The sequence below is a fragment of the Micromys minutus genome (genome assembly GCF_963924665.1).
Source record: "Micromys minutus genome assembly, chromosome: 22".
Taxonomy (NCBI): Eukaryota; Metazoa; Chordata; class Mammalia; order Rodentia; family Muridae; genus Micromys; species Micromys minutus.
This window is the reverse complement of record NC_137957.1, coordinates 2,107,014-2,134,381: the sequence shown is the minus strand read 5'-3', so window position 1 is coordinate 2,134,381 and position 27,368 is coordinate 2,107,014. Positions and strand designations below refer to the sequence as shown.

Below are 27,368 nucleotides of genomic sequence, written 5' to 3'. Positions count from 1 at the left end.
TCTGTGAGTTCAAAGCCAACCAGGTCTACAGCCCTGGATAGCCAGGGCTACCCAGAGAAACTGTGTCTCAAGAAAAAAAAAATCACACAGCAAGTGAGGGCAAAGTTCAGGCTGCAGACTCGGGAGAGAGTCCCGGTGCTTCTCCACTTCCTTCTGCTTTGGTGAGCAGTTGTGAAACCATCTTGTGCTGACCTCAACTGCCAAGCTCTAAGCAGCCCTCAGGAACCTTGGACTGGCTTGAGAAATCCGGGAAGGCCTTCCATCTTTGTTCTGGGGCATCTGGGAACCCTGTGAGATACTAATTAATTAATTTACTAATTTAATTTACTCCCTCAAATTAGCCTCAAACTTGCTAATTTGATGAGGATGGATGGCCAGGGAGCCCTAGGGCTCCTCCTGTCTCCCCTTCCCCGGGCTTGAGCTTACAGGTGCTTGCCGCCATGTGGGGAGGGATTAAACTCAGACCTACATGCTTGCAAAGTCCTTCAAATACTAACTCACTTGTTTCAGAGACAAATAACACACACTCTCTCTAAAGACAGTGTCCTGAGTCCCCAGTGCATACAACTCAGTAACTCTCTTTAGGCTGAAAAGGCGAAGATTTCCAGCTTGTCAGTTAGAGTACCTAACGCGCAGGCTCAGCAAAATATAGCATATAGCCTGTCTTTGTCAGTAAAGTTTTACTGACACACAGCATATAGCCTATCAATGCTGATAAAGTTTTATTGACACACAACCACTCCACATTTTCCCCCCAGATCCTTTGGTGTTCATGATAAGTGTATGGTTCTTGCAAGACAAACCACCTGGCCACCCACGCTGACAATGATTTCTATGTGGCCTTTTATCTGGCTCGGTTAACCCCTCCAGCAGCCTGAGGTGGAATGCTCACATAGGTGGAAAAGTTGAGAAACATACAGAATCACACACTCCTACACTGATGAGCCCAGATCCAAATCCAGGGAAGACAGACATTGTGGTGGTGCGGGCCTGGTTGAGGTAGCCGCAGGTATTTAGGTGAGTTTCAGGCCAGCCTAGTCTACATAGCTGTCTTCAAAAGAAAACAAAGGAAGGTGGGTGGCTCCCGAGGAAGGCAGCAGAGGATGCCCTGGGACCTCCTCATGCACAGGAAGTGAACACACAGTCTACAAAAGCAAACCAAAGCACAACTACTCTATCACAGAAGGGAGCTTTGTGACTTACTCTCCCCGTTCTGCCCCAAGGCCCAGTGAGTGCCTAGAGCCAAGGAGCTGCAGTCCAGGCCGAAACACAGGAAGTCACATGGTGCACCCTGTGGGGGAGACAGGCCCTATGCCTTTCTTACTGTGGCTCTCCAGTGCCCAGGAAACAAAGTCTAAGTTCACCCAATGGCCCCTTGCTCAGTCTGGCAGCATCATAGGGCTGACTAAACAAACTCCTGAGTTCAATAGACCATATCCAGCCATTAGGTCCTGCGGGAGCTGAGTTCCCCTCCCAGCTGCTGCTGTGCCTCTCCCACGGTTCGGGGGTCTCACTTGGGGCCCTAAACCGTGTCTGGATCCGTTTCATCCCATGGGGAACTCAGGGTGACTGGGTCCGGGATCTCCGCGACGCTTTGGAGTGTAGCTGTGCGGTGTGGGGCGTCTGTGGCCGGCAGGAGGCGCGCGCGGGCGCGCGGGGTGCAGGGAACGCGCAGAGGCGGCGCGCACACGAGCCCACCCGGCCGCGCCCGGACAATACCCGGCGCGCTGGGGACGATGCCCGCCCCGGTGCCGCCCCCGCGCCGCACAGACCCGGCCGCCAGGCCCTAGAGTCGGCCCTGCCCCGTGCTGCACCGCCCACGGACCTCGCGGGAGATGGAGTGAGTACCCGGCCGCTCGTGCTCTGCCGCCCCAGGCCCCCAACGGGGAACACGGAGGTGACGCGGGGAGACCGTGCCCAGCTGCAACGGGGAAGGATCGAGCTGGGCCGCGCGTTCCTGGCCTGGTCCCCAATCAAGCTTGGGAGGGGTACCTGGGTTGCACCCACACATCTCTTGCAAGATGCAAAGGAGAGAGGCCCACGCGCGCTCACGACCCTTTATGCAAGCGGGGCCACCTGTGGTGGGCGCTCCCCGAGAGCATGCGGGACTTAGGGAGTAATGGGACCCTTCCTCAAGGGGCAGGTTGCTTCCCGCTTCCCCTCCCCCAGCTTCGGCTTGCTGCTCCTGGCGCTTCTGTCGGTCCCTCCTGCGCTCTGCCCTCCTCGTGGCTTCCTCTGTGTGCGCAGCCTCTTGGCCAAACCAATTCCGACCCCTTAGATATCCTGAGTTGCCACTGGCTGGAGAGGTAGATTTCCGTGAAGAACTAGGCGGGCGGTTCCCTGTCAGAAGCTTTAGTCTGATTTCCCCCTTTCCCTCTAAGAGTGTCCCCTCCCCCTTCCCAGAAAAAGCGGGGACCAGATGGTGTGACTCAAAGGAGTGGCTGGTTGAGGTTGAAAATGATGGTGGAACCCAGTCCCCAAACCTAGTCTGAGTGAGCTGGGTTCTGTGGGTCTGAGAAGCGACAGGCACGGGAAGATTTCATCCGCAGCCGGGGCCATTCAGGCATGCTGCCGGCTCTGGGCAATGTGAGGGTGTCCCCCAAGCCCCTTACTCCCACAGGTGGGAAGAATAGGTGGTCGAGGGGTGCTTGACAGGCTCGATGATAGGAAAACATCTAGGTTACAAATCTGCCTGCTTGGTGTCTTGGGGCGTCCCACACAGGGCGCCTGTCCTTACCCCAGCCAGGGCTGGGACAGAGCGGTCGGTCGGGCCAGCCCGGCTTGGTTGGTGACCGCTCCCCCTGCCCTTCCCTCTCTGGGTGTGTTTTGTGCAAGACAACTTTCCTCTTGGGATTAACCCGTGACCCACCACACCCTCTAATGGGTGGGAGCTGTCACATCCTTCCCTGGCCAAGAAGGCTGACACCCAGCCCCTGCGTTCTTTCCTTCAGAAAGCCTAGACAAAGGCCTGGCTGCTCCTCTGCCCTGCCCCGGGAGCCCAGCCAGGGGCTCAGGGGAGCCAGGGCCTGCACTTGCCTGCCCCACATCCCCTGGCTTGTTTATTCGTTCTGGCCTGGCCCAAGGGAGCCTCTGACAGCAGGGGCCAGGCCCCGGGTGTGGCTGTGGTCAGTGGGCTGCCCAAACAGGTGACTGAATCTCCCACCCAGAACAGCAGATGAAAGGCTTGTTTCTGGTTAGGCTGCTATTGTTTCCTGTTCTTCTAGACCCTTCTTTCCCACTGGGGATTCTAAGACTCAGAGGGGACTAGATGGTACCCCAGAGCCACACAGCATACCCAGAGGCCCTTAGCACCTGCTGCCAGGCTTTTGTGGATTCTTGATACAAGGCTCTCCCTAGGTGGGCTCTCCCTAGGTGGGCTCTCCCTAGGTGGGCCGTCTATTGCTTACTGTGTTTTGGTGGGTTCAGCGGGAGGTTGGCCCCATGTCGCTGTAAAAAGAGAGTTCTTAGGTTCCCAGTTGACACAAGGTGGGGTGAATTCCATCTGACCCAGGCCAGTCTTGGGCACCTTCCTTCGCTCACAGTCCTTTCTCACAAGGACTAAACTCACTCCAACTCACTCCTTTGATGAACTTCGTGGCCCAAAATACGAGATGGTTGCAAAGACTAGCAGACAGAGGATGTTCCTGCTATATTTTAAAGGTCCTGTGTGTGTGTGTGTGTGTGTGTGTGTGTGTGCGCGTGCGTGCGCTCAGGTGAGGCAGACATCTGAATTCCAGATCAGCCGGAGTTACATAGAGAGACCCCAACTCTACAACAAAAAGCATTTTTAATTTAAGAAACGGGAAAATAAGCATCTAAGAATTCCAGGAGGTGGCTGGAGAGACAGCATAAGAAAGCTTACTACTGCAGGCAGGGATGCTCACACCTTTAATCCCAGCACTCGGGAGGCAGAGGCAGGCGCATCCCTGAGTTCGAGGCCAGCTTGGTCTACACAGAGAAACACTGTGTGTCAGGTGAGAGACGGGGAGAGAGGACCCCAGTTTGATTCTCGGCATCCACATGGTCCAGAGGCTCCTGTAACTCTAGATCCAAGGACCCAATGCCCTCTTCTGGTCTCCACAGGCACGCGCATGCGCAAACCCATACACAGGCTCTAAAAATGAAAAATCTTTGAAAAATTTAAAGGCTTAATAAAAATTACTTTTGAAGAGAGGTGACCGATATGGGGGCCAGGAAGCTGTGGAAGTCGTCCTGCCTCAGCCCCCTAGAGTGCTGGGGCCACAAATCTGAATTACCAGAATGGAGTGGTTCACCAGGTACTTCCTGGATCTTAACCCCACCCACCTACCCCATCTTCCGCTTCCATCCCCCCCCAACCCCGCCTGTCAGTGTCTCGGTGCCTGTGTGAGGTCTGCACTGGTAATTCAGTTTCAGAGCAAGCTTTTGTTTGATTTGTATCTGTTTGGTACCCGCAACTTCATACTCTAGCGGAGTGTGTCTGTCTGGGTAACTCTGTGATGGTTTTCTACAATATAAGGGAATTTAGTTTGAAATGTGAGTTTTTGCTTTTGTTTTTTGAAAGAGCTATTTGTGTGGAGTGTGGGAGAGTGTATGGACAAGCGTGCAAGTGCAAGAGTCTGGATTTCAGGGGTCAGTTCTCTCCTTCCGCCATGTGGGTTCTGGGGATTGAACTCTGGTCATCCGGGCTTAGCAAGCCCTTCCACAGCCATCTCGCTGATCCCCTAAATGTGGGTTTCTAAAGAAGGAATTTGCAGATGGGCAAGCCAGCCTCAGAACAGGGAAGGTGGCTAGACTAATGTGAGCATAATTTATTCATTTAGAGATCTTTGTTGTTGTGTTTTTAGTTTGTTATTTATTATTATTCTGGGGGCATGACACATGTCTGGAGGTCAAAGGACTCACAGGTCATTCTGCCTGTCCAACATGTGGGTCCTAGGAATTGAACCCAGGCTTTCAGGCTTTGCAGAAGCACCTTTACCTCCTGAGCCATCTCGCCAGACTTGTCCTTGCTGTTTTATGGTTGGTCTTTGTTGCTGTTTTATGTGTTGCCCGGAGTGGCATCAACCTCAATGTTTTAATCCTCCTGCCTCAGCTTTCTAACTAGCACAGGCTAACTTCAAATTCTCCACCCTCCTGCCTCAGACTCTAGTCTAAGGAACGTTTTCGTTTTGTTTCGGTCTATTCTATTCTGAGCCTTTCCCGGTAAAGGATTCTCCAGAACCAGCCACGCGGACAGACTGGCTCACCTGCTGGCCAGACTGGGGCGCGCGCTTGGGTCCTAACCCTGCCGGCTGCATAGCCACCGCCGCTGTGGCTGTGCTATAAGACCAGCAAGGGCGTGGTGGGGCCGAGGGGATAGGGGGGACTGCGAGGCTTCCCGGAGTCAGAGGTCTGAACCTGGGTCAGGATGGTGATGGAGGAGCCCCAAGCTTGCATTTCTGGGAGGAAGCAGCCCGGTGGAGCCAGCTGTGAGGAACAGCTGTGGAGGGTGTGGCCAAGCCTTTGGCTCCCCTTAAGGAGGCAGAGAAGGCAAGATGGAGGTCTGGGGGTCCAGGGAGTGCAGAGGCTGGAATCTGATACCTACCACAGGAAGATGAGACCACGTCCTTTATCCTTTTCTCATCTGTTTGTGGGTTTGTTTGTTTGGTTTAATTATCGTTGGTTGGTGTTTTTGTTTTGAGACAAGTTCCCTCTATGTCCAGGCTGGCCTCAAACCCACAGAGATCTGCATGTCTCTGCTTCTTGAGTGCAGGGATCAAAGGTGTGGGCCACCACCCACCAGGCTTCTACCTTCCTTTCTGAGACAGCGTCTCTCATTGGGCTGGAACTTATTAGTTAAGGTGCGTTGACTGGCCAGTGCGCTCCAGGGATTCTTCTGTTTCTGCCTTCCCAGGGCTGGACCGACCGCCCATACCTACGGTACCCTGTCTTTTTTATGTGGGTGCTGGGGATTTGAACTCGGGTCCTCATGCGCAAGCAGTTTTTCACCCCATTTTGTCCGTTTGTGTTTAAATCCCCTGTCTGCTAAAGTCTAAGGGCAGGACTTGGAGGTGGGCGGCAACCCTAGCCTGTCTTTGGCTTGGGCCTCGCAGGAAAGGATGGCTTTGTACCTGTAAATATGAGTTGATAAGTACCATCATTTTATTATTGACCTGTCTCATGGCTGGGAAAAGCAGCTTAAGGGAGGGTTTACTCTGATCACAGTTCCTACTGTCCTTCACGTCGGGGAGGGCGTGGCCCCTCTCCACCACCTCCTACTAAGTGCATTTGTGTTTTGCCTGTGTGTTTGTCTGGACCCTGGAACTGGAGTTACAGGCAGGCGTGGCCATGTGGTTGTTGGGAATTGAACCTGGGTCCTCTGAAAGCAGACAGTGCTCTTAACTGCTGAACCATCTCTCCAGCCCATGCAGATTTATTTATCTATTATTTCATGGGTCTGGAGAGGTGGCTCAGCAGGTAAGAGCACTGACTGCTCTCAGAGGACCCAGCACCCACATGGTGGCTCACAATTGTCTGTAACTCCAGTTCCAGGGGATTTGACATCCTCTCTGACCTCTGAGGGCACTGTATACACATGGTACACAAACAGGCTCACAAAGCAAAGTGCTCATAAGAATAAAATATCTTTATTTTATTTTAATATAATATTTTATTTTATTATGATAAACAAATTGAAACAAATGTCTGTGTGTGTGTCTCTGTGTGTGACTGTGTGTCTGTGTATGTGTTTGTCTGTGTCTCTGTGTGTATGACTGTATGTATGCCTGTGTCAGTGTCTGTGTCTCTGTGTGTCTGTGTGTGTGTGACTGTATGTATGCGACTGTATGTATGCCTGTGTCTGTGTGTGTGACTATATGTATGCCTGTGTCAGTGTCTGTGTGTGACTGTATGTATGCTTGTGTCAGTGTCTGTGTCTCTGTGTGTATGTGTGTGACTGTATGTATGCTTGTGTCAGTGTGTCTCTGTGTGTATGTGTGTGACTGTATGTATGCTTGTGTCAGTGTCTGTGTCTCTGTGTGTATGTCTGTGTGTGTGTCTGTGTATCTGTGTCTGTGTATCTGTGTCTGTCTGTGTGTCTGTGTGTGTCTCTGTGTCTCTGTGTGTATGTCTGTGTGTGTGTCTGTCTGTGTGACTGTGTCTGTGTGTCTGTGTGTGTGTCTCTGTCTGTGTGTATGTCTGTGTGTATATGTGTCTGTGTGTCTGTCTGTCTGTGTGTCTCTGTGTCTCTGTGTGTATGTATGTGTCTGTGTGTCTCTGTGTATGTGTGTGTGTGTTCGTGTATGTCTGTGCATGTATGTGAGTGCTGTGCACGTGACACCTGTGCCAGAGGCCAGAAGAGGACGTGGATCCTCTACATCGTGAGCTACCGTATGGGTGCTGAGAGCTGAACCTGGGTCTTCTAGAAGAGCAGCTGTGCTCTAAGTATTGACCCCTTTCCCAGCTTCCTAAAACTAGTTTAGTTACACTTTATTTGTGTGGAATGGGCGTGCATGACACAGTCCATGAGCAGAAATTAGAGGACAATTTCTTGGAGTCTGTTCTCTGTGGGTCCTGGGGCTTGAACTCATGTTGCCAGACTTGACAGCAAGCTCCTTTACCCACAGAGCCCTCTCCTAGGTCCCAACAGTGGTTTCTAGTTTGAACTGAGTTTCTGGACGAGTCTAAAGACCTCTAAATCGGAATCCCCTCCTCCTCCGAGATAAGGAGACGCAGACACTCTCCTGTCTCAGCTTCCTGAGCGCTCGGGAACCGGGGTGTCCTCAAAGCTGGACTAAAATCTGAAACTTGGGCCCTGCAGGGATGGCTCAGGTGTTAAGAGCAAGTACTGCTCTTTCAGAGGACTGGGGTTTGGTTCCCAGCCCCTACACTAGGCAGCTGACAGGTACCTGCAGCCTCTGTTCCACAGGGTCCAGTGCCTCAGCCAGCAGCTATACACATGTGGTGCATACGCTCACACCTCACACGGGCACACACACAAGCATGAGGAAACTTACTACATGCTAAGTGGACATTTTGCCCCTGGCCCTGTGGTGGCCCTCCCTGAAGCAGGTTGAGTGTGCAGAGCAACATGGACCCCTTCTGGGGCTGAGTTCCGTGGATAGGACATTCTGCAGGCATCAGGTGACCCTGGGTTCCATCCCCAGCATTGCAGAAAGCAGGCATGGGGGCCATGAAGTCCAGTGGCGCCCCGGGTTACCTGAGATCCTGTCACAGAGAAAAGATGGCTTTGTGAATATTCCTAGATTGAATCCATTCTGTGTTCAGACCGGATCCCCTCCATTTCCCGTAAAAGGCCTTCAACCTCCATCTTAATGCGGCATCCGACCATCCCTGTGTCCAGCTTTCCCACCGTGGTCTCCACCCGTGCTCACAAGCCTTTCATGGGAAGACACAGAGGTTCACATTATGATTCCTACAGTAGTAAAATGACTTATGAGTAGCAAGGGGGTGATTTTATGGTTGAAAACTACAGCTCTACCATACCCCATCACCCCAAAATGAAGCGCACACCCAGCATCAATCACCCCATCCTCACGTCTCCCGCACAGCTGAGTCCGTTTCCAATCTCTGGATTGTCCTGTTGTGGACATTTACTGTCTGTCATCGAGTCCCACACTGCGTGGCCGTCTTTCCGTGCTGAGACATACGTTGGGAGCTTTGCTCTTTCTGTTCTTATGGGATACAAAAACTAATGACGCGTCAGCGTGAGTCACGGAGTTTAAGGCTTGTTTGAGGCTGAGAATGACGGGGGTGGTCGGGGAGACCTGGATGAGAAGACTGGGAAAGACAGTGGGCAGGCAGAAAGAATGGCAGGTACCGAGATCCTGGGGTCACAACGGGTCCCAGACATTTGAGGATCACTACTGGAAGTGTTATGGGGGGCGTGACTGTGGAAACTGCTCTCTGCATTAGAATATGAGAGTTCTCATTGGCCTGTGAGGATTCAGGGCAGGGTCCAGTTTCTCATCCAACCACAGGTTAGTGGCCAGAGCCTCTATTCCCTGACACGGGCGGGAGGTCCTGCCCTCTCCACTGCTGAGAGATGACTGAGGCTGTCGTCCTGGGCTGGGATGTTAGGAGTCTCCCTGGAGGGCTCCCTGCAAGGAAGAGGGATGGAAAGGCTGAAGCTGAGGGAGGGAAAGCCAGACTGAGGAGTAGGGTTAGGTTAGGGCTTACAGCCAGTTGGGAAATGGGAAATGCCTGGGGCAGGGGTCTGGAAGTGTCAAATGCTAAGCCCTGGGGACACGGGGTGCTTGGGGGAGGGGAAGGGCTGACCTGTCAGTCTCTTTCTCCTCCCCTCCTGGCCAAGGTTACCATCAGCACTTTCCTTTCATTTAGCTGCAGGAATGTTCTGGGCGCTGGGCTCCATGCCTGACCAGCTTGATCCCTCTCATTGCTATACTGCTAGACACTGGAGCTGCCCAGGCCATTGAAGGAGCAGCACGGGCAACACCCCGTGTGCCCCTCCCCCCAGCCCCTGTCCCTGCCAGGGCCGCCCTGTCCGCTGGGTGACCTTGGGCCTGTTGCATAACCTCTCTGGGCCTTGCAAAAACAAAACTGGAAGCCAAGGCTTGGGCTGGGCTGTCGCTCCCTTCCCATTATCTCATCTGGAGCTGAATTATCTCAGGAGCTGGGAGATGACGCCCTCCCTGGTCCTCCGCCACCCACACAGCAGCATAGGAGCCCAGATTCCCCACTGAGCACCTGAAAATAATCCCCAGAAGGTGTGACTCCTTGAGCTAAGCGGTTCCGAGATGGTGCTCACCATCCCCAGAGGCACCAGGACAGGCTCAGAGACCACAAGTCACCTGGCCAGGGACACACAGCGGCAGCACACCTTCCATCTCACTAAACATCAGGGTCTCCTTGCTTACGCAAGACCTTTGGAGATACAGGCCTCTATTTGCCGGGTCCCAGTCCCTGCCCCAAACCAAAAGATCATTCTACCGGGACCTCTCTGGGTGTCTGTGTAGCCCAGGCTGGCTGGCCTCAAGCTTCCTGAAAGTCTTCTTTCTCACCTTCACAGCATCAGCCACTAGGCCTGGCTCTATTTACAGGCGCACACATAGCAAATAAAGGCTTTTTTTTTTTTTTTTTTTTTTTTTTTTGCAACAATGTTTCTCTGTCCCAGAACTTGCTCTGTAAAACAGGCTGGCCTCGAACTCAGAGGTTTGCCTGCCTCTGGAGTGCTGGGATTATAGTTTTTTGGTTCTTTTGGTTTTTTCTTTTTTCTTTTTTTCTTTTTTTTCTGTCACCACTTCCCAGGTATCTTTATTTTTGGAGATAGAGTCCCACATAGCTCAGGTTGCTCCCAAACTCACGATGTAACTAGGGATGACCTTGAACTGATTCCCCTGAACCCCATCCCCTGTGCTGTGATGACTCCAGCCTCCTGCATGTTTGGGGTAACTCCCACATCTCCACCTCAACCCCACATCACTTTTCACTCTGTATTTTAAGACCAAGTCTCACCAAGTTTTCCAGGCTGGCTTTCAACTCACTATCCTCCTGCCTCAGTCTCTCTATTGCTGAAATCACAGGCTGGGCCGCTAGCTATGACTTGGGCATAATGATTTGCACACTTCTTCCCTCTTAACCTTCACTGCCTGCTCCAGACCTTTCTAAGGAGATGTGTAGGCACATCAAAAACCAAAATAGGAGAAAAAAACGCCCTCTCCCCGCCCCCCTCAAAGCTAGTGGAAGTCTCTCAGCACCCCAGCACTAGGCCGGGGGTGGATGCTCAGCGCAGGCCCCACCTCCACACCCAGGGCCTCGCGTTGCTATGGGGACACCGAGGTTGCCAGGGCAACCGCCTCCCGCGGGTCCGCCATCCATCACAGCAGTGGCGCCCGGGGGTGGGGAGGGGCGCGGGAAGGGTTCAGCTGCGCGCCTGTACTTGTGACCACGCGGCGACAATATGGGAATGGAAGGGACCGAGGGATGGAAGTTGTCTTCTTGGGACAACTAAGAACATTGTCTCTGTATCGGCTGGCCCTGTCCGCCTGACTTTCATCGGCTCTGGACTGGGGACAGGCCGTCCAGCTGAGGACACTGATGGCTTTGTTGTCTCACCCGCCACCGGCTACACAGCTGTCCCTGTGTCCGGCCCGTGGCCGCCTGACTCTTTGGTGGGAGGAATTACACACTGGGTGGGTAGTTTAGCGTGATGCTCCCCCCCCCCCAGGGTCTTTAATCTTTTCCATTTTAAACAGTCTCACTATGTAGCTCTAGCTGGCTTGGAACTATGTAGTCGGGTGCTGAAATTGGAGTTGTAAATGTGCCACCACTCGGGCCCTGGGTCGCTTGGCTGTGGAGAGGGACCTGTCACCTCTGCCTGCACAGCAGCCCCTCTGAGTCTAGCCTCCTCTGCACACAGCATTACGCCTTGAAAGAACTCAGCAGGCAGCTCCCAGGAAATGCAAGGGGCCTGGGTGGTGGCGACCGACCTGCCTCTCAGTGGAGTAGACTGAGGTCGCTGTGGGCAGGGGGTGGGGAGGACGGGAGAGGGGCCGGGACACAAGCAGGTAGACACCGGTTAGGCCACACCAGACCGGGGTTTCTCTCAGAGATGATGTGCAAGAAGGAGAGAGGCGTCTGATTATTTCTATGAGGAGGTAGTTTGGGTTGTTGTTTTGGGGCGGTAAGCAAACGAGCTGAGCCTCTTAGGAAGAACATAACCAAGGAAGACTGCTCCCATGGACCGTGTAAGCGCCTCTTAGCCAAGCTGGGTCCAGCCTTTCCTGAAACCCACGTGGAATCCAGCCTCACTAGGATGAAGGGAAGATAGGAAAACCCAAAGCTAATCCAGGTGACTCAGGGATTAGAAGGCTGAGGCAGGAGGATTGCATGTTTCAGACTAACATGGGCAGCTCCGTGAGATCCTATCTCACTATAACGGTGAAGGGCCCTGGAAGTACTTCAGTTGGTAGTGTTGCCTATGCAGAAGGACCCGAGTTCAACCCCAGCACCCACGTTACAGTCAGGTGTGGCAGTATGGTGGCCTGTTCTTGCAACCCCAGTAATGGAGGAGTAGGCGACAGGCTCCTCGCCAGTGACAAACTCTTAAAAATGAAGCGGGGTAGTGACTGAGGAATAACACCGAAGATTGGCCTCTGGCTTCCACGCCTATACGTCCATGTGTATAGAAATGCACACATAGGCGTGTGGGGGGGGGCGTGGTCGGAGATTGAGTCCCCACAAGAATCCCACAGTGAGGGGCTGGAGGTGTGGTCAGGGATGGACACACCCCCGTGCCTAGAATCCCCCAATGATGGGCTGGGGGCGTGGTCAGGTGTAGAGAGAGCCTGCTTATCAGGTCCTGGATTCCATTCCCAGGCCTGTAAAAATAGATAAATCAGTGTGGGCTCGCTCTACCAGGCCCCAGGGAGGCACTGAGAGGGAAGGTGCTTCCTGCCAGGAAAGGGGCAGCTGTCCAGGGTCACCTGTCAGGGCGTGGGAGCCAGGTCACTTCACAGGCTTTAGTGAGGTCAGGAAACGAAATCCAAGAGTTGGGGGTGGGGAGCCGTCCCTGGCTCCAGGTTGTCTGGATGGAGTTGGGTGGAGGCAGTTCGCGGTGGGGGTTGCAGGACCGCCTCCCTGCTACGGTCCTAGGCAAGCTCAAAGTTAGATGTCTCCTGCTCTTGAGTTGCACAAATGGGGAAACTGAGGCTGAGAGAGGTATGGAGGGAGAAGCTTTATGCAGGGGTTCTGGGAAGCTTTACTCTGGGCCAAGGGTGTTGAACATGGTTGTAATTTCAGTCTGTGGAGATAAGGCATCAGGAGAGTCGGGGAGCTGGGGGCAGTGTCTGAGCCTAATCCTTTTGGCCAGACTCAAAAACAAGATAGAGATGACCTTGGCTTTGGGGGCGCTTTGCTGAACGTTCTGGGGAAACTCGCTCTCTTTGTGATCTTGGGCTGCTTTGAGATCCTACCATTCTGTCGTTTCGATGGAAGATGGGGATGTCTGATCCTACCTGAGCCTGATTTGGCTGAGGAGAGGGTCTCTGGGGATCATCTTGACATGTCCTCTAGTCTGTCCTTGGAGGTGACACCCTCTTTAGTTTTGCTGCCTGCTGAACTCCTGTGTATCTATTCTTAATGGCCCAAATCTAATCCCCTTTCCATAACCATCCCAGGTCTATAGGCAGAGTCTCTGAGAGAGCCAGAGAGACTCACTGATAGGGAACGTAGGGTTAGGGGTGGTCCTGCACTGGCTACACCTTAAAGGATCTGACTTTGTCTCCTATATGCAGCGTCCTGACTACCGACACTGCGTCCCAGCAGGAGCGGCTTCAAGCCATCGCTGTGAGTTCCTCCCATTTTGGACCTGATGTCATGAGGAGAGTGGGCGGGAAGAGGTTCCAGGTTTCTTCATGTAGTCTAGGCTTCAGAACTTGGGTCACCTAGCAGAGAGTTACTTAGGGTTCCTAGAAATGAAAGTAGAGGTCCACTTGTTTCATATGACTTTTGGTCCCCTTGGGGGACAGCTGGAGAAACTGAGACTGGCGTTTGTCACAACCCAGGCTCACAGTCTGCAAATGCTCCCATGTCCGGGTCCCCTGGTTGTGTTGGGTATCGTTCACAGGGGTGCTGGGTCTCCTGCGTCACACAGGGGTGGTTGTGGTCCTGGGGACCCTTGGCTGTCCTGACCTGGTCTACACCTACAGGAGAAGCGTAGAAAGCAGGCAGAGATTGAGAGCAAGCGGAGACAACTAGAGGATGACCGAAGACAGCTACAGTACCTGAAGGTAGAAGGGGCCTTGTGTGGAGCTTGTGGGCGGAGTCTGTGGACAGGCCTATGGGCATGGCCTTGTGTGGAGCTTGTGGGCGGAGTCTGTGGACAGGCCTATGGGCAGGGCCTTGTGTGGAGCCTGTGGGCGGAGTCTGTGGACAGGCCTATGGGCAGGGCCTTGTGTAGAACCTGTGGGCTGGGCCTGGAGGGACACTGGACTCCATGTCTATTTGAACCCTGGTGATTTGGGATGAACCCAGGCCTATGCAGGCTGTTTCTCTAAAGTGGGTCTCTGAAGTTCTATGTGGGACACTACTGGCATGTGTGCCCTGGGATGGGGTTAAGGTCACCGTAACCTCAGTTACGACCTCCACCCTGACCTGGACTGACCTCAACCCAGACAATGACTCCCTTCATAACTCCGACCTTGACCTCAGTCCCAATCCTAACCTTGACCTACCAAGCCACAACTACCTCAACTCTGAGCTGCTTCCCTGCCACCTTAGTCCAAGGCACTGCGGGAACGCTGGCTGCTGGAGGGGACACCATCCACAGCCTCAGAGGGCGACGAGGACATGAGGAAGCAGATGCAGGAGGATGAACAGAAAGCCCGGGGCCTGGAGGAATCCATCAGCAGGTGAGCACTAGGGGAAGGGGCCTGTCCAGGAGACAGGGGAGTCCAGGCGGATGGGACTGAGGACACTTGGGGACCCCCATTAGGAACAGGCAGGTGTCACAGTTGGACCTTTCACACAGTGCCCAGCCTCCAGCTACAATCAGTGTGGACTGTGAGGCAGACCTTGTCTTGGGCTTCCTCCACTGTGAATCCCTACACAGGAGCAGGTGTGAGGCCCGAGCAAGCAGAAGTCCCTAAGGAAGGGAGGTACCGTCACCAGCCTCCCTGAGGGCTTCCTGGCGCCAGCCCAGCTGGCCTTTGCAGCTCTAATGGAGAGTACAGGGGCAGCTGGGCTTACAGGAAGCTGTAGAGGGGACAGAACAGGGAGAATAGCCTTCCCGTGGGGGCTGGAACACACACAGAAGTTTCCGCCTTAGGGGTCTGGCTGGGAGAAGAAGGGTCGTCACAGCAGGAAATGACTAACTTCTACAGTGCCTGCAAGCAAGGAAAAGGTCCCCATGTGAATCCCCCTGGCCATGAGGCTCTGTCTATGGAGTTAGCCAGGATTTCCCTGTCCAGGTGGAGCAGTTAAAGATAGCATTTGGGGCTCTCCTGCATGTGAAAGCTAAGTGCGATCTACAACCTCCCTTGGCTTCCGTTTTCCTTCCTACCAGACAGGGATGCCACTGAGTGTTTTCTGAGGTTTTGTTTTGGTTTCTGCCTTGTTGGTAGAACTAAGGACTTCAACCAGCCTAGGCCTAGGCTTACCACTGACCAGGCCCCCAGACCCTCACTGCCTCTTTCCTGCCTCTTTTTAAAAATTCTTTATTTATTTTATGAGTACACTGTAGCTGTCTTCAGACACACCAGAGGAGGGCATCAGATCCCATTACAGATGGTTGTGAGCCACCATGTGGTTGCTGGGATTTGAACTCAGGACCTCTGGAAGAGCAGTCAGTGCTTTTAATCACTGAGCCATCTCTTCAGCCCTTTATTAGTATTATTATTATTATTATTTGTTATTTTTGCTTTCTGAACCAGGATCTCTGGAGCTCAGACTGGCCGCTTTCCCCCCACAGCATCCTGGGAACACTACCGATGCCTGGCTTTGCCCTGATTTTTTTGAGGGGAAGGTTTATTTGTACTAAAGTCTTCTGATTCTTGTGACAGTGACACATATTTTTCCATCATCCCTACAACGCTTACACTTCCTGTCAGTAGGCAAACATAGAGGGGAATCTTTGCTGCCCGAGTGAGTCTCAGGCTGACCAGGGCCACACAGCAAGGCCGTACAGTAAAACATCAAAACGTAGGCTGGACTAGACGGCTCAGTGGGCAGAGCGCTTGCTGCGGAACTTGACAACCTGAGTTCCATTCCCTAGAGCTCACCGGGTGCCCTCCACACCACACTGTGGTGTGCGCACACAGACACGTGTGGTAGTTAGTGTGTAAGAAGAAATGAAGTTAAGTTCGAGGTGAGCAGTTGGTGCCCACCGGTCGGTCACCCAGCACTCGGGAGGCACAGGTGGGTGACCTCTCATTTGAGGCCAGCCTGGTCTGCGTAGTGAGTTCCAAGACAGCCGGGGCTACACAGAGAAACCCTGTCCTGGGGAAAGAAAACAAAAACCAAACCTAACTAAATTTGAGGAGCCCTGTTTGCGCTCTCTCACCTCTCTCTAGGCTAGAGAAAGAAATCGATGTCCTGGAGTTTGGAGACTCAGCCCCAGCTGCCCCAAAGGAGAACTCAGCAGCCCCTAGCCCAGTCCGGCCCCAGTCTACAACCCCAGTCAAGGAGGAGCAAAAATCAGAAACTATGGTGAACGCTCAGCAGGTGAGAGGCTTCTGAAGAGGCTGGGCCCTGAGCAGCACCAACCCTTCCTCAGTGGGCAGCAATGGAGGCTGTTCAACCTGGGAGGAGTTGCTTAGCCTCTCTGAGCTTGAATTTCTAGTATGTGACGGCAATTTCTGCGCCTGTCTGTGGGCGATTTTTACAGACTGATGAATTAGTGGACAGTCAGGCCTTGGCCCCAGATGGACCCCACCCTCAGACTTTCCTTTGTTTGTTTTTGTTTTTAATTCTCAGTTTTTTCTTGTTTTCTTTCTTTTGGGGAAAGTATTGTGCATTGAACTCAGGACCTGGGGCATGTTAGACAACCCCTTAATTACTGACCCACATCTTAGCCTAGCTTAAAAAAATCTAATATTCTTTCTTTCTTCTTTTCTTCTTCTTCTTCTTCTTCTTCTTCTTCTTTCTTTCTGGTCTTTTAAAACAGGATTTCTTTGTGTGTAGCCCTGGATGTCTAGAACGTGTTCTGTAGACCAGGCTGGCCTTGATGTATTCTTCTTCTAATTACTTATTTACTTACAGTATTATGAGCACATACATGCACCCTGCAGGCCACAGGACCCTCCAGCAGTTCCCTCCTTTTAACCTTTATGTGGGTCCCAAGGATTAAAGTCCGTCTTCAGGTGTGGCGGCAAGTGCCTTTGCCCCATCTTGCTGACCTAAGTTTTGGCTCTTTTGAGATGGAATCTCACTGTATATATGGTAGCTCACTAGAGTGTATGAGCGAGTGTGCATGTGTGTGCATATCTGTGTATGTCTGTGTGCGAGTATGCATGTGTGCACATCTGTGTGTGTGCATGTCTGTATGTATGTCTCTGTATGTGAGTGTGCATGTGTGCACATCTGTGTGTGTGTGTGTATGTGTGAAATCTCTGGTGAACATATGGGTACATATGATTGCAGAAGCCACAGGTTGACATGATGTGTCTACCTCAATTGGTCTCTATGTTATTGTTATTTTCTTGAAATATTTATTTACTTAATTTAGGATTAAGGTCTCACTATGTAAAACTCACTCTGTAGACCAAGCTGGCCTTGAACTCACAGAGATCCACCTGCATCTGCCTCTGATTAAAGGTGTGCATACCATGCATGGTTTTAAAAGATTTATTTTAAATTGTGTGTTTGTGTGTGTGTGTGTGTGTGTGTGTGTGTGTGTGTGTATGTGTGTGTGTGTGTGTTCCCCATGCATGTGCACACACTTGTGCAGTGACCACTGAGGCCAGAAGGGGGCGTCAGATCCCCTGGAACTGGAGTTACAGGAGATGTGAGCTGCCCTGTGTGGGTCCTGGAAACTAGAACTGAGTCGTCTGTGGAAGCAGCCGTGCTCTTAGGCTGTGAGCGTCTCCCCAGCCTCGCCCGACTTCTTTCATTTATTATTTATTTATTATTTTTGAGACAAGTTTTTCCATTAGACTTGTTCGTCAGTTCAGCCAGCAGCTCTGAGGCTCCTCCTGCCTCTGCCTTCCCTTGTGGGCTTTGCAGGGTGTGGGGCCCAGAACTCAGACCCTGCTGCTTGTCTGGTAGCTTTACGGACTGGGCTGTCTCCCTGCCCTGAAGATGCTGTTTTATTGAGCACCTCATGAACTAAATAACCACAATGTACACACCTTCCTGGTGGGAATAATTTCCCCACCTGTAGCCAGCACACCAATTCTCCAATCATAATTATAGTAAACAATCTGGTTTTTGTTTAGTTTTGATTTTTGAGACAGCATCTCATTATTTAGACAAGGTTGGCCTCAAACTCACGGCCACCCTGCTGCTTCTGCCTCCTGAGTTTTGGGATTAAAGGTTTAAAATACCACACCTACGCTTAACTAATTTTTAAACACCTCCATTTGATGGAGATAGGACCAAATCCAAGACCAGAGAGGTTAAGGGTCTGACTCCAGGCCACACAGCTGACGAGATCCTTAGGGGCTGGGCTGGAGATGAACTCAAGGCACTGTGCATATTGGGAAAGTGCCCCGCTACTGTCAGGAGAGCTAGCCCAGCCCTTGTCTGTTGTATGCTGCCCCGGTTTTGGGGAGACCCGAATGTAGATCTGAGTGCTGGCTCCGGCCTGGTGGAATGTGAACAGTATCAGCTGGGAAGGGGACCAGACCTAATCTCACAGAATCCCTGGGCACTGGGAGACCCATCCTTCCTCCAAAGCATCAAGGGTCATTCGGGCGGGCAGGCTTCCCAGAGGGTGTGAGTTCTGAAGATTGAGCAGGAATTCTTCAAACTCAAATTGACAGCTTTTGCTGGGAACTCCATTAGGGGTTAAGGCTGTCCCTCCAAGGCTGTCAGCCCCACAGCTTCATCCTCTAGCCGAGAACAGAGCTTAGGGCAGTGGAGGAGGCTAGGTGGACAGTTCTAATCCTTCCCCTTCTTTCTTGCAGACTCCACTGGGCACACCGAAAGGTAAGCTTCCAGACGGGACGTGCAGCCTCTGGTGCCCTCTGGTGGTAAGCGGTGGGATGGTGGGTGAAGGTGAAGGGGTTTCAGCACATCAGGTTGTGGCAGAGGAGTGTCTTGCCTGGCTGGTCCACATCCACTGTCTGTGTCATAGTCCCCACCTGACTGGCCTCTGGCCTAACACCTGTAAGATGTCACCCCTGTCATTCCAGTGCTTAGAAGGCCATGGTGGAAGGAACTTGGGCTCTCTAGCAGGCCAGCTCAGCCCAGTCCGTGGGCTTTAGGCTCAGTGAGACACATGCAGGGTTTGGAAGTAGCTCCTCCAGAGACCTGAGTTCGGTTCCCAGCACCCATGTCAGGCAGCTCGAAACTGCCTGTTACTCCAGCTCCAGGGAACCTGATCCATGAGCATTTGCATATATGTATACATACATATACACCTTACTAAAATATAATGCACTTAAGAAATACCCTGCAAGGTGGAAAGCCATCGTGTGTCGACGTTGGGCTTCTGTATACACTATATACATGCCCTCATGAAATAGTATATATACCACACACACTTAAGGAAAGTAGAGAGGGGGCTGGAGACATGGCTCAGAGGTTAAGAGCACGGACTGTTCTTTCAGAGGTCCTGAGTTCAATGCCCAGCAACCACATGGTGGCTCACACCACCTGTAATGGGATCGGATGCCCTCTTCTGGTGTGTCTGAAGACAGCAACAGTGTACTCATGTGCATAAAATAAATACAATCTTAAAAAAGAAAAATAGAGAGGTCACCAGGTGGTGGTGGCGGCACATACCTGATTTCAGCACTTGGAGGCAGAGGCAGGTGGGTCTCTGATTTCAAGGCCAGCCCATATATGTCTTATGTATAAATACACTTTTTAAAAAACCTTCCTTACATTAATCTTTATGATTTTCATGTGTCTGAGTGTTTTACCTTCATGTGTATCCACACCACGGGTGCTGGTACCTGAGGAGGTGGTGAACTGCCGTGCGGGTACTGGGAACCAAACTCAGGTCCTTTGCAACAAGTGCTTTAACCACAGCCCTATACGGATTTTAAAATCAGAGTCTCAACCGTGTTGGTCGGTACACACCTTTAATCCCAGGACTTCAGAGGCAGAGACAGATGGATCTCTAAGTCCAAGTCTAGTCTGGTCGTCAGAGAGAGTTCCAGGACAGCCAGGGCTGTGCAGAGAAACCGTGTCTTGAAAAACAAAAACATAAACAAAAACTAAGTCTCATATAGCCCAGGCTAGTCTCAGACTCACTGTGGCTAAGGATGACCCTGAAGGCCTGCCCCCACCTCCGAATTACTGGGCTGATGGTGCCAATATGTCTGCAGGGCATTGGTGCAGCCAGGTGTTCCTGCATGCCAAGTAAGCTCTGCCCACTGGGCATCAGCCCAACTCTGTTTGTTTGTTTGTTCATTTGTTTTTGAGGCAAGGCCTTTACATAATCCTGGCTGTCTGGAAGTCTCTCTGTAGACCTGGCTGACCTTGAACTCAGAGACACCTGCCTGCGCCTCCTGAGTGCTGGGATCAAAGGTGTGTGCCACCATGCCTGCCTCTGTTTTTTGAGATCACTTTTGAGCATGTGTTTCTGCCCAGTGTGGCTGACATGGCCGTCAATACAGCCCTAGGACTCTCTGACCTGATTTGCTGTTAATTATTCATCGGGAGTGTCCCCTAGTCTTGCTGTAGAATTAAAAATTAATAATTAAAAGAAAATCCGCGCAGGCCTCCCAGGGATTCTATGAAAGTCATTTTGGGCTGGATAATGAGGAGTCTGGGGCTGAGCTGGGCTAGCTATGGGGTGAGGAGCCCGGTGTGCATAGGGCTCTAGGCTGCTGCTATGGTGTCTGAAGGGTTTGTGGTACAGATGACAGGTAGGGTGTCTGAGGGTGCAGTTACATGGGTTCAGGCTCTGGGGGCATAGGAGGAAGTGTTGGGGGTGGGAGGGTACAGGTGCATGTGTTGGGGTCTGGAGTGCAGATGTGTATTGGAGGTCTGGGGTTCTAGTATAGGTTCTGGGGGAGGAGTGTGGTTGTTTAGGCCATATGCAGGTCTGGCCATGTCTGTGGACCAGGTATATCGGACTGGATTCGTGCTCTTGGAGGGGTGTTTGGGAGCATCCTGCAGTCTTGCCTCTGACTCCATCTCTTTCTCCACCTTGTGCCCCGTGCAGAGAATCGCACGTCCACCCCGGCGCGGAGCCCAGGGGGACATACAATGATGAAGGCAGGTGGGTCACCCCACCCCCACCCCCTGAGGCTCTGTGTGCGTCCTGCAGGGTGGGGTTCACCCGGACCTGCTCTTCACAGGGTGTCTGGTGACCTCAGTACCCGTTTGCTTTGCTGTGACTAGCCCAGGCTTCTCTGAGAAGACTGGCCCAGCATTGGGGCTCTAACACAGTGCCCTTTGGCTTTCATTCCTAACCTCAGCCTAGGGACCTGGGGGTGTCACACAGGCTGAACATGCTCCCACATGCCTGAACATGCTTGCATCACATCCTGCCTGCTCCAGGAGTCCTGGCATCACACTGACCTCACATAGGAAGACCTGACATGTTCTGTACCCAAAATCCAGAAAAACATAGCATCCTGGAGAGAGAGACGGCAGGAGGCCTAGAACTTCTTGCAGAGTTCAAGTTCAGGAGGTCTAGGGGGGTGTTTCATAATTCAGAAGGTGCCGCCAGAACCTCTGTTGTAGTAACAGCAGGTGTGGCTCCCATTCCCCATATCTCTTCAAGCTGGTGACTTTAGAGAGCACGCACATCTTGCCCAACTAGGTTTGTAGGTACAGAGAAAAAATGATTAACTTACAGTCAGTTATTCATTCAACAAATTCTATGGAGCCAAACATGGAGGAGGAGGAGGAGGAGGAGGAGTTGGTATTCTGGTGGGTGTGCATGGCTGTTCAATTAACCATGCCGGGAAAGGAGAGAGGCTGTGGGAGGGAGGGGGCAGCTCCCCCCCCCCACCCTAGCCTTGGGAAAAGCGGGGATGCCCACTCAGCCACGTGTTTACAAGCGCCCTCTTGTGGCTGCTCAGAAAACAGACCAGGACTGGGTCAGGGAACCATGCTGGCTCCCAGCCTGGGTGGTGGGGTACTGTGTAGATCAGCAGTAGTGTTTCTGGAGGTGACCATGAGAGGGCCCAGCCAATGGGGATAGACAGCAGGCTGAGATGGAGTCCTGGGAGCTCAGTTTGGTACAGTGTGAGGGCTGATGAGGCCGCTAGGGTTTGGCATCTTTCCGAGCACCATGAAGAGCTTTCTGGGGAACACGGTCAGTGCCTGGGCTATTAAAATTCATCTCACGGGCCATGGTGGCCACGCCTTTAATTCCAGCATGCGGGAGGCAAAGACAGGTGGATCTCTGCGAGTTCAGGACCAGGAAGAGTCTGGAAGCTCAGCAGGACACAGTGGGCATAGATGGAAGGACATGGGGTCCTGGCGTGGGACATCAGCGTGGTCTCCAGGTTCTGAGCAGAATGCGTACTTGAACCCTTGTCATCAGGAGCTACTGGGGGGAGGTGCTCAGCGTCGCCGCTGTGACCACCATTGCTGCTTGGCTCTGCTGCTACCCTCCCTGGCTTGGCCATAGTCCAGCGGGGGGCACCTGAGGGCAGATCGGTCATGGGGTAACCCCGTGCCTCTCATGTCAGCCATGTACTCGGTGGAGATCACGGTGGAGAAGGACAAGGTGACCGGGGAGACCAGGGTGCTGTCCAGCACCACAATGCTTCCCCGGGACCCACTCCCTCAGGGCGTGAAGGTCTACGAGGACGAAACAAAAGGTATGAGAAGCCGCCCCTGTTGCTAGGGCGCCCAGCAGAGCCAGGGTGGCCCCGCCCGGCCCTTTCTCCTGGCCTGGTCAGTCATTCAGAACCTGGGCTGTGTGTGCTGAGCACTGAGGTGAAACCTAGAGGCAGGTTCAGCCATTGCGAAGTTCTTCCCTGCTACTCAGAGAGTTCAAGTGAGGAGGGAGATCCTCAGAGGCCAACAATTGCACAGCCAAGAGAAGGAAACAGAGCACCGTGCAGGAGCCTCAGCCTGTGCAAAGGTCCTGAGGTGCTCTGAAGGTGATGCTGAAAGAAAGGCTGTGGGGGCTGGAGACACGGCTCAGCGGTTAAGAGCACTCACTGGCTGCTCTTCCAGAGGTCCTGAGTTCAATTCCAAGCTCACAACCATCTGTGATGAGATCTGGTGCCCTCTTCTGGCTGTGCAGGTGTACATGCAAGCAGAATGCTGAATACATAATAACTTTTTTTTTTTTAAAAAAGGGCTTTGAGCTACAGGGCAGAAGGGACTGTGGCCTGAAAGTGATGGGTGGCCGGGGCGGGGGGATGTTGGTATAGAAGAGATTTAATTTTATGTGACAGAAATCAGAGCCTCCAGAATGCTGGGCAAACTACAACTAAGCCACGCCCCAATCCCTTACTGGGAGTTCTAGGCGGGGCTCCACGGTGGCCACGCCCCCAGTCCCTCACTGAGGGATTCTAGATGAGGTCACCACCACTAAGCCTCCACCCCCTTTGGAACTCTAAGTTGGTATTTCTCTGGCTTTCCTAACTGGTTTTATAGGTGCTTAACCAGACTGCTCTGTGGGGAAGTGATGTTGAGGAAACTAGATACATCTAATCTTTGGATACTTTTTAGCAGGAACCATAAAGTCAAACTTCCCTACCCCATCCTTTTTTAAAGAAATAAATACATACCATGTAATTTTCCTTTTTACAGTTTGTAGTTTATAAGGTTTGGTCCCCTGTGTACAATAATTTTATATACTTTCAGAACATCCCATTATCCCAAAGGAAGCGCCCACCCCAGCGAGCTATCGCCACCATCTTCCTCCACCAACACCTCCACCCTGGTTTCAGGATTGCACTGTTTCAGACAGTTCTGATCCTGGAGACCTCCACTCTGTGGCCCTTTGTGTCTGGGTTTCTCACTGAGCAAGCGCGGTATCCTTAAGGTCTCTCTGCTGTGGTGTGTGTCGGAGCGTTGTGTATGTTTAGTATTGGGCATGTTTCTGTGTGAACACACACCGGGAGTGGAACTGCTGTGGGACTTGCTGGCCCCGTGGATGTGACTGTTTGTGAAGGACAGCGAGGCTGGTGTCCAGTGCAATGAGCCACTCCCAAAGTGTCTCCACAGGGCTCCACCCTGGGCCATTCCACCCACCTCTGCACAGTCTCCCTGGGGACCCAGAACCAGCTAGACTGGACCCAGGTTGCTTAGCAACAGCAGGAGATCTGTTTCCGTGGAGACTGATGGCTTGGATTCTCATCTTAGGGGCCCAGGCCCATGGGAGAGATTTGACCCCACCCTCTGCACCTCCAGTGTCACAGAGGGGCTGGGCACAGAAACTCTCTTCCAGGGGGTGGGGAGCTAACATCTGGGGGTGGTAGCCCTGAGCCTACACTGGGTCCCTGGAACTACCCTGTCTTTTCCCCTGTAGTTGAGGATCCCAAAGGAGTTTGCAAAGCTGAGGTTCAGGTATGATCTGGGGCTCTAGACTGCTGTTCCCTCAGTGAGGAGACATTGTTTTAGCTCAACATAGCTCAGAAAGTGACAGCTAGGCCTGATGGTGCATACCTGCTGTCCCAGTGCCCAGGAAGCTGGGACTCGATCATGGCAACCCTCCTCCCTCGGTCTCCTTGAGCACTGGAATGACAGGTGTGGACGTCAGAGCTGGCTGTCATGGTGGGCATCTGCCTCAGCTTCCTGGCTCTGCCCCACTGACTCTATCTCTGTGTCCCCACGCAGTGGTCCATGCCGTGGACGGCATTGCTGAGAATGGAATCCAGCCTCTAAGTTCCTCAGAGGTGGATGAACTCATTCACAAGGCCGATGAGGTCACACTGAGCGAGGCAGGGTCCACAGCTGGGCCAGCGGAGCCTCGGGGACTCGCAGAGGATGTCACCAGGACCACGCCATCCAGAAGGGAGATCACAGGAGTTGAGGCTCAACCAGGAGAGGCAACGTCAGGCCCACCAGGCATCCAGCTCGGTCAGGAGCCCCCGGTCACCATGGTCTTCATGGGTTATCAGAACGTGGAAGATGAAGCAGAGACCAAGAAGGTACTCGGCCTGCAGGACACCATCAAGGCTGAACTGGTGGTGATTGAAGACGCGGTCACCCCCAGGGAGCCCACACCACTCAATGGCAGCGCAGCTGAGCTCCCAGCCACCAAGGAGGAGAACCAGACGGGGCCCGCCACCACACCCAGCGATGCCCAGGATCTCGATGTGAAGAAGCCTCGCTGTAGATGTTGTTCTGTCATGTGAGCTGTCGGGGCGCCCCAGTCCCTGGTCCCCGTCCTACGCTCTACACTCAAACCCAGCAGCCCGGCCCTCCCCGGCGCCTGCCCACCCTCACCCTCCGCCTCACAGGCCCCAGACACGTGTGTGGTCCCTATGCACCTCGAGTCTCGGGTGGGGGGTGTTCTGCCCGTCACCACACTCCACACTCACCCCAAACCTCTGAGCCGTGCGTCATCCCTTGGTGAGAGACAGGCCGACCCGTATCAGACCCCCTAAGGATGGGCACCCCCTCCAGTCACAGCAGGTTTACACAGACGGCTTATGCCCACCGTGGTCCCAGCCTGGTGTCCCCCTGCCGCCCCAGGCCAGCCTGTCTGTGCCTTATTGTTACTTTTGGGGAGTCTCCAAGGGGACCAGAAAGGTTCTCCCTGGCCAAGTTGCCAGCAGCCGAACGTGGGCAGGTGAGGCAAGGCCACACTTCTTTGGGGACTCAAAGTCATGACGTCCTAGGGTGGAGGACAGGCACCTGTGAATCCTCTCCAGAAGCAGAGCTCAAAACAGGAGAAACCCTTCACCGGGGACGGAACAATCACCTACAAGATGGAGTCACTGTTGGTCAGCCAAACTACTCCCTGTCCTGAGTGTCCCCTCCCCTCCATGCACACAATGGGCCCTTCTTCCTGGTGCTAATTTTGGGACCTTTGGGGTCACCTCTGCCCTCTTCTCTAGTTGGCTTGGACCAGGGTCCTGGGTTTCTCACATGCCCCCGTACCCCAGAAGTCAGTGGGTGGGTACGCCTGTCAGCTGCAAGCCTAGCATTTCCAGGCAGGTTTAGGTTGCTCTCCACACACACCTTGGGTGGGAGTAAGGGAACCCCCACCTGCCACCTGGCCAGACGGGAGCCTGGCAGGGGGTCACCAACCTTCAGGCAGACAGCAGTAGCCACTTTGGTTCCCAGAGGCACAACCCTGCACACAGGCGCTGACTCGGCTTCGGAGGACCACGCCCGGTCTAGGTCCCTTTTCTTGGGACTCCAGCCTGGTGTGCAGCAGGGCTCAGGACCACCTGCGGGGTCCCGTCATTCCCCGCAGCTGCAGTAGGAGCTCAGGCAGAGGCCACGGGGTCTGTTTGCTGTCCTTCCCGTGGCCCAGAGGAGAGGCACTTCACTGCGGAGTGACCCATGGCCATGGTCATGACACCCTCCTCTTCCTCCTCCTTCGAGTCTGTCTGAGTTCCTCCAGCCCCGAGCTGCCCTTGCTGTCCCCCTTCTGCTTTTGACGTGTGACTAGGCCCCACCCTTCACCCCCATGTTCTTGACTTTCCCAGAGAAACAAATTAAAAAAAAAAAAAAAAAGTGTGCAGAGCCCGGTTGCTGGAGTTCTTGGGTTTCATCTGGGCGGGAAGGGGTGCGGCCTGGTGGTGAAGCCATAAAAAGGCCAGGCCCTGCAGGACACAGGAGAAGGCTTCTTTCCCCTGAGGCTACGGCAGCTCTTGGGGTGAGCCCCTCACTGGGCATCTTCTCGGGGACTCTGCAGCACGTGGACAGGTAAGGGACAGCAGTGGGCAGCCACCCGGAGGACCTTGGTCTCCACATATGCCACGCCCATGTCCTTGGGCTGTGATGTTGGAAATAGAGAGGTCCTCACAGTTACCCCACAAGTTCTGAGCTAGCTTCTGCAGAGTAGAGGAGACCCCCTCTTTCTCTCTGTGATTTTGAGAAATTTTCTCCTTTGGCCTCAGTTTCCCTATCATTATAGAGTAGCTGTCTAGAAACCAGTGTTCCCAACACACTGGGTATTCCAGACTTGAGAAAAAAAGTCTGTAACCAAGCTGACCTCAAAGTCGCAGTAATCCTCCTGCATCAGTGTCCTGAGTATTGAGATGTCAGGTGTGTGGGCTCAATCGGAGGCCCTATCAGGACTTGGTTTCTGGGGGGAAAGGTGTTTGGTATGGTGCAGTGTCTCCGATATAGGGAGAGAGGTGCTAATTCAAATCCCGCTGACCTGTGGGACTGGATATGCCTGCATTTCAGTGTCTACTACAGAGGGATGCCGGGGCGGGAAGGGGCTGTGGAAAGAAACTTCTGCTTCATACCCTGGCTCTGTCTCCTCAGTAGTAAGTAGGTGATGGTCTCTGTTACATCTTTCAGGGGCCCTTGAGTCAGGGCTGAGGGACCACTGACTGGAGGGAAGGACAGAGATTCAGAGGGGGGTGGGGAGGTCAGGAACCCCAGCATTACACACTCTAGTCCCACAGGCTGTGGGCTGCCAGAACCACTTGGACTCAGAGGGGATGGTGCGTGCCTGGATTGTCACCATCTCATGGCACAGGACTCTGCACCTGACCTGTCTGGCCAATGTTCCTGGGCATTTTACATGTTTATTTTTAAGTTTTTAACAGAGATCTCACTCTGTAGTGGAAGCTGGCCTCAAACTAATAACAATCCTACTGCCTCAGCCCCCAGAGTGCTGGGGTGACAGGCCTCTTTCTCTGTACCTGGCTTTGCTGGGTGTT

The 27,368-nt window shown here is 53.1% G+C and overlaps 1 protein-coding gene across 3 annotated transcripts; it reads left to right on the top strand.

Annotated features, from left to right (window-relative positions):
* The first annotated feature begins 1,687 nt into the window (after window positions 1-1,687).
* Window positions 1,688-26,172, top strand: PALM (paralemmin). 3 transcript variants are annotated; one of them, XM_080935285.1, is made up of 9 exons: window positions 1,688-1,840; window positions 13,236-13,287; window positions 13,650-13,730; window positions 14,221-14,351; window positions 16,011-16,161; window positions 18,564-18,585; window positions 20,774-20,830; window positions 22,254-22,385; window positions 24,358-26,172. In XM_080935285.1, exons 1-9 carry the CDS (start codon window positions 1,836-1,838, stop codon window positions 24,876-24,878), a joined length of 1,152 nt encoding a protein of 383 aa, XP_080791411.1. In that variant the 5' UTR covers window positions 1,688-1,835; the 3' UTR covers window positions 24,879-26,172. The 3 variants fall into 3 exon arrangements, with proteins under 3 accessions (XP_080791411.1, XP_080791412.1, XP_080791413.1); XM_080935286.1 differs by lacking the exon at window positions 22,254-22,385; XM_080935287.1 differs by lacking the exons at window positions 20,774-20,830; window positions 22,254-22,385.
* Window positions 26,173-27,368: the final 1,196 nt, after the last annotated feature.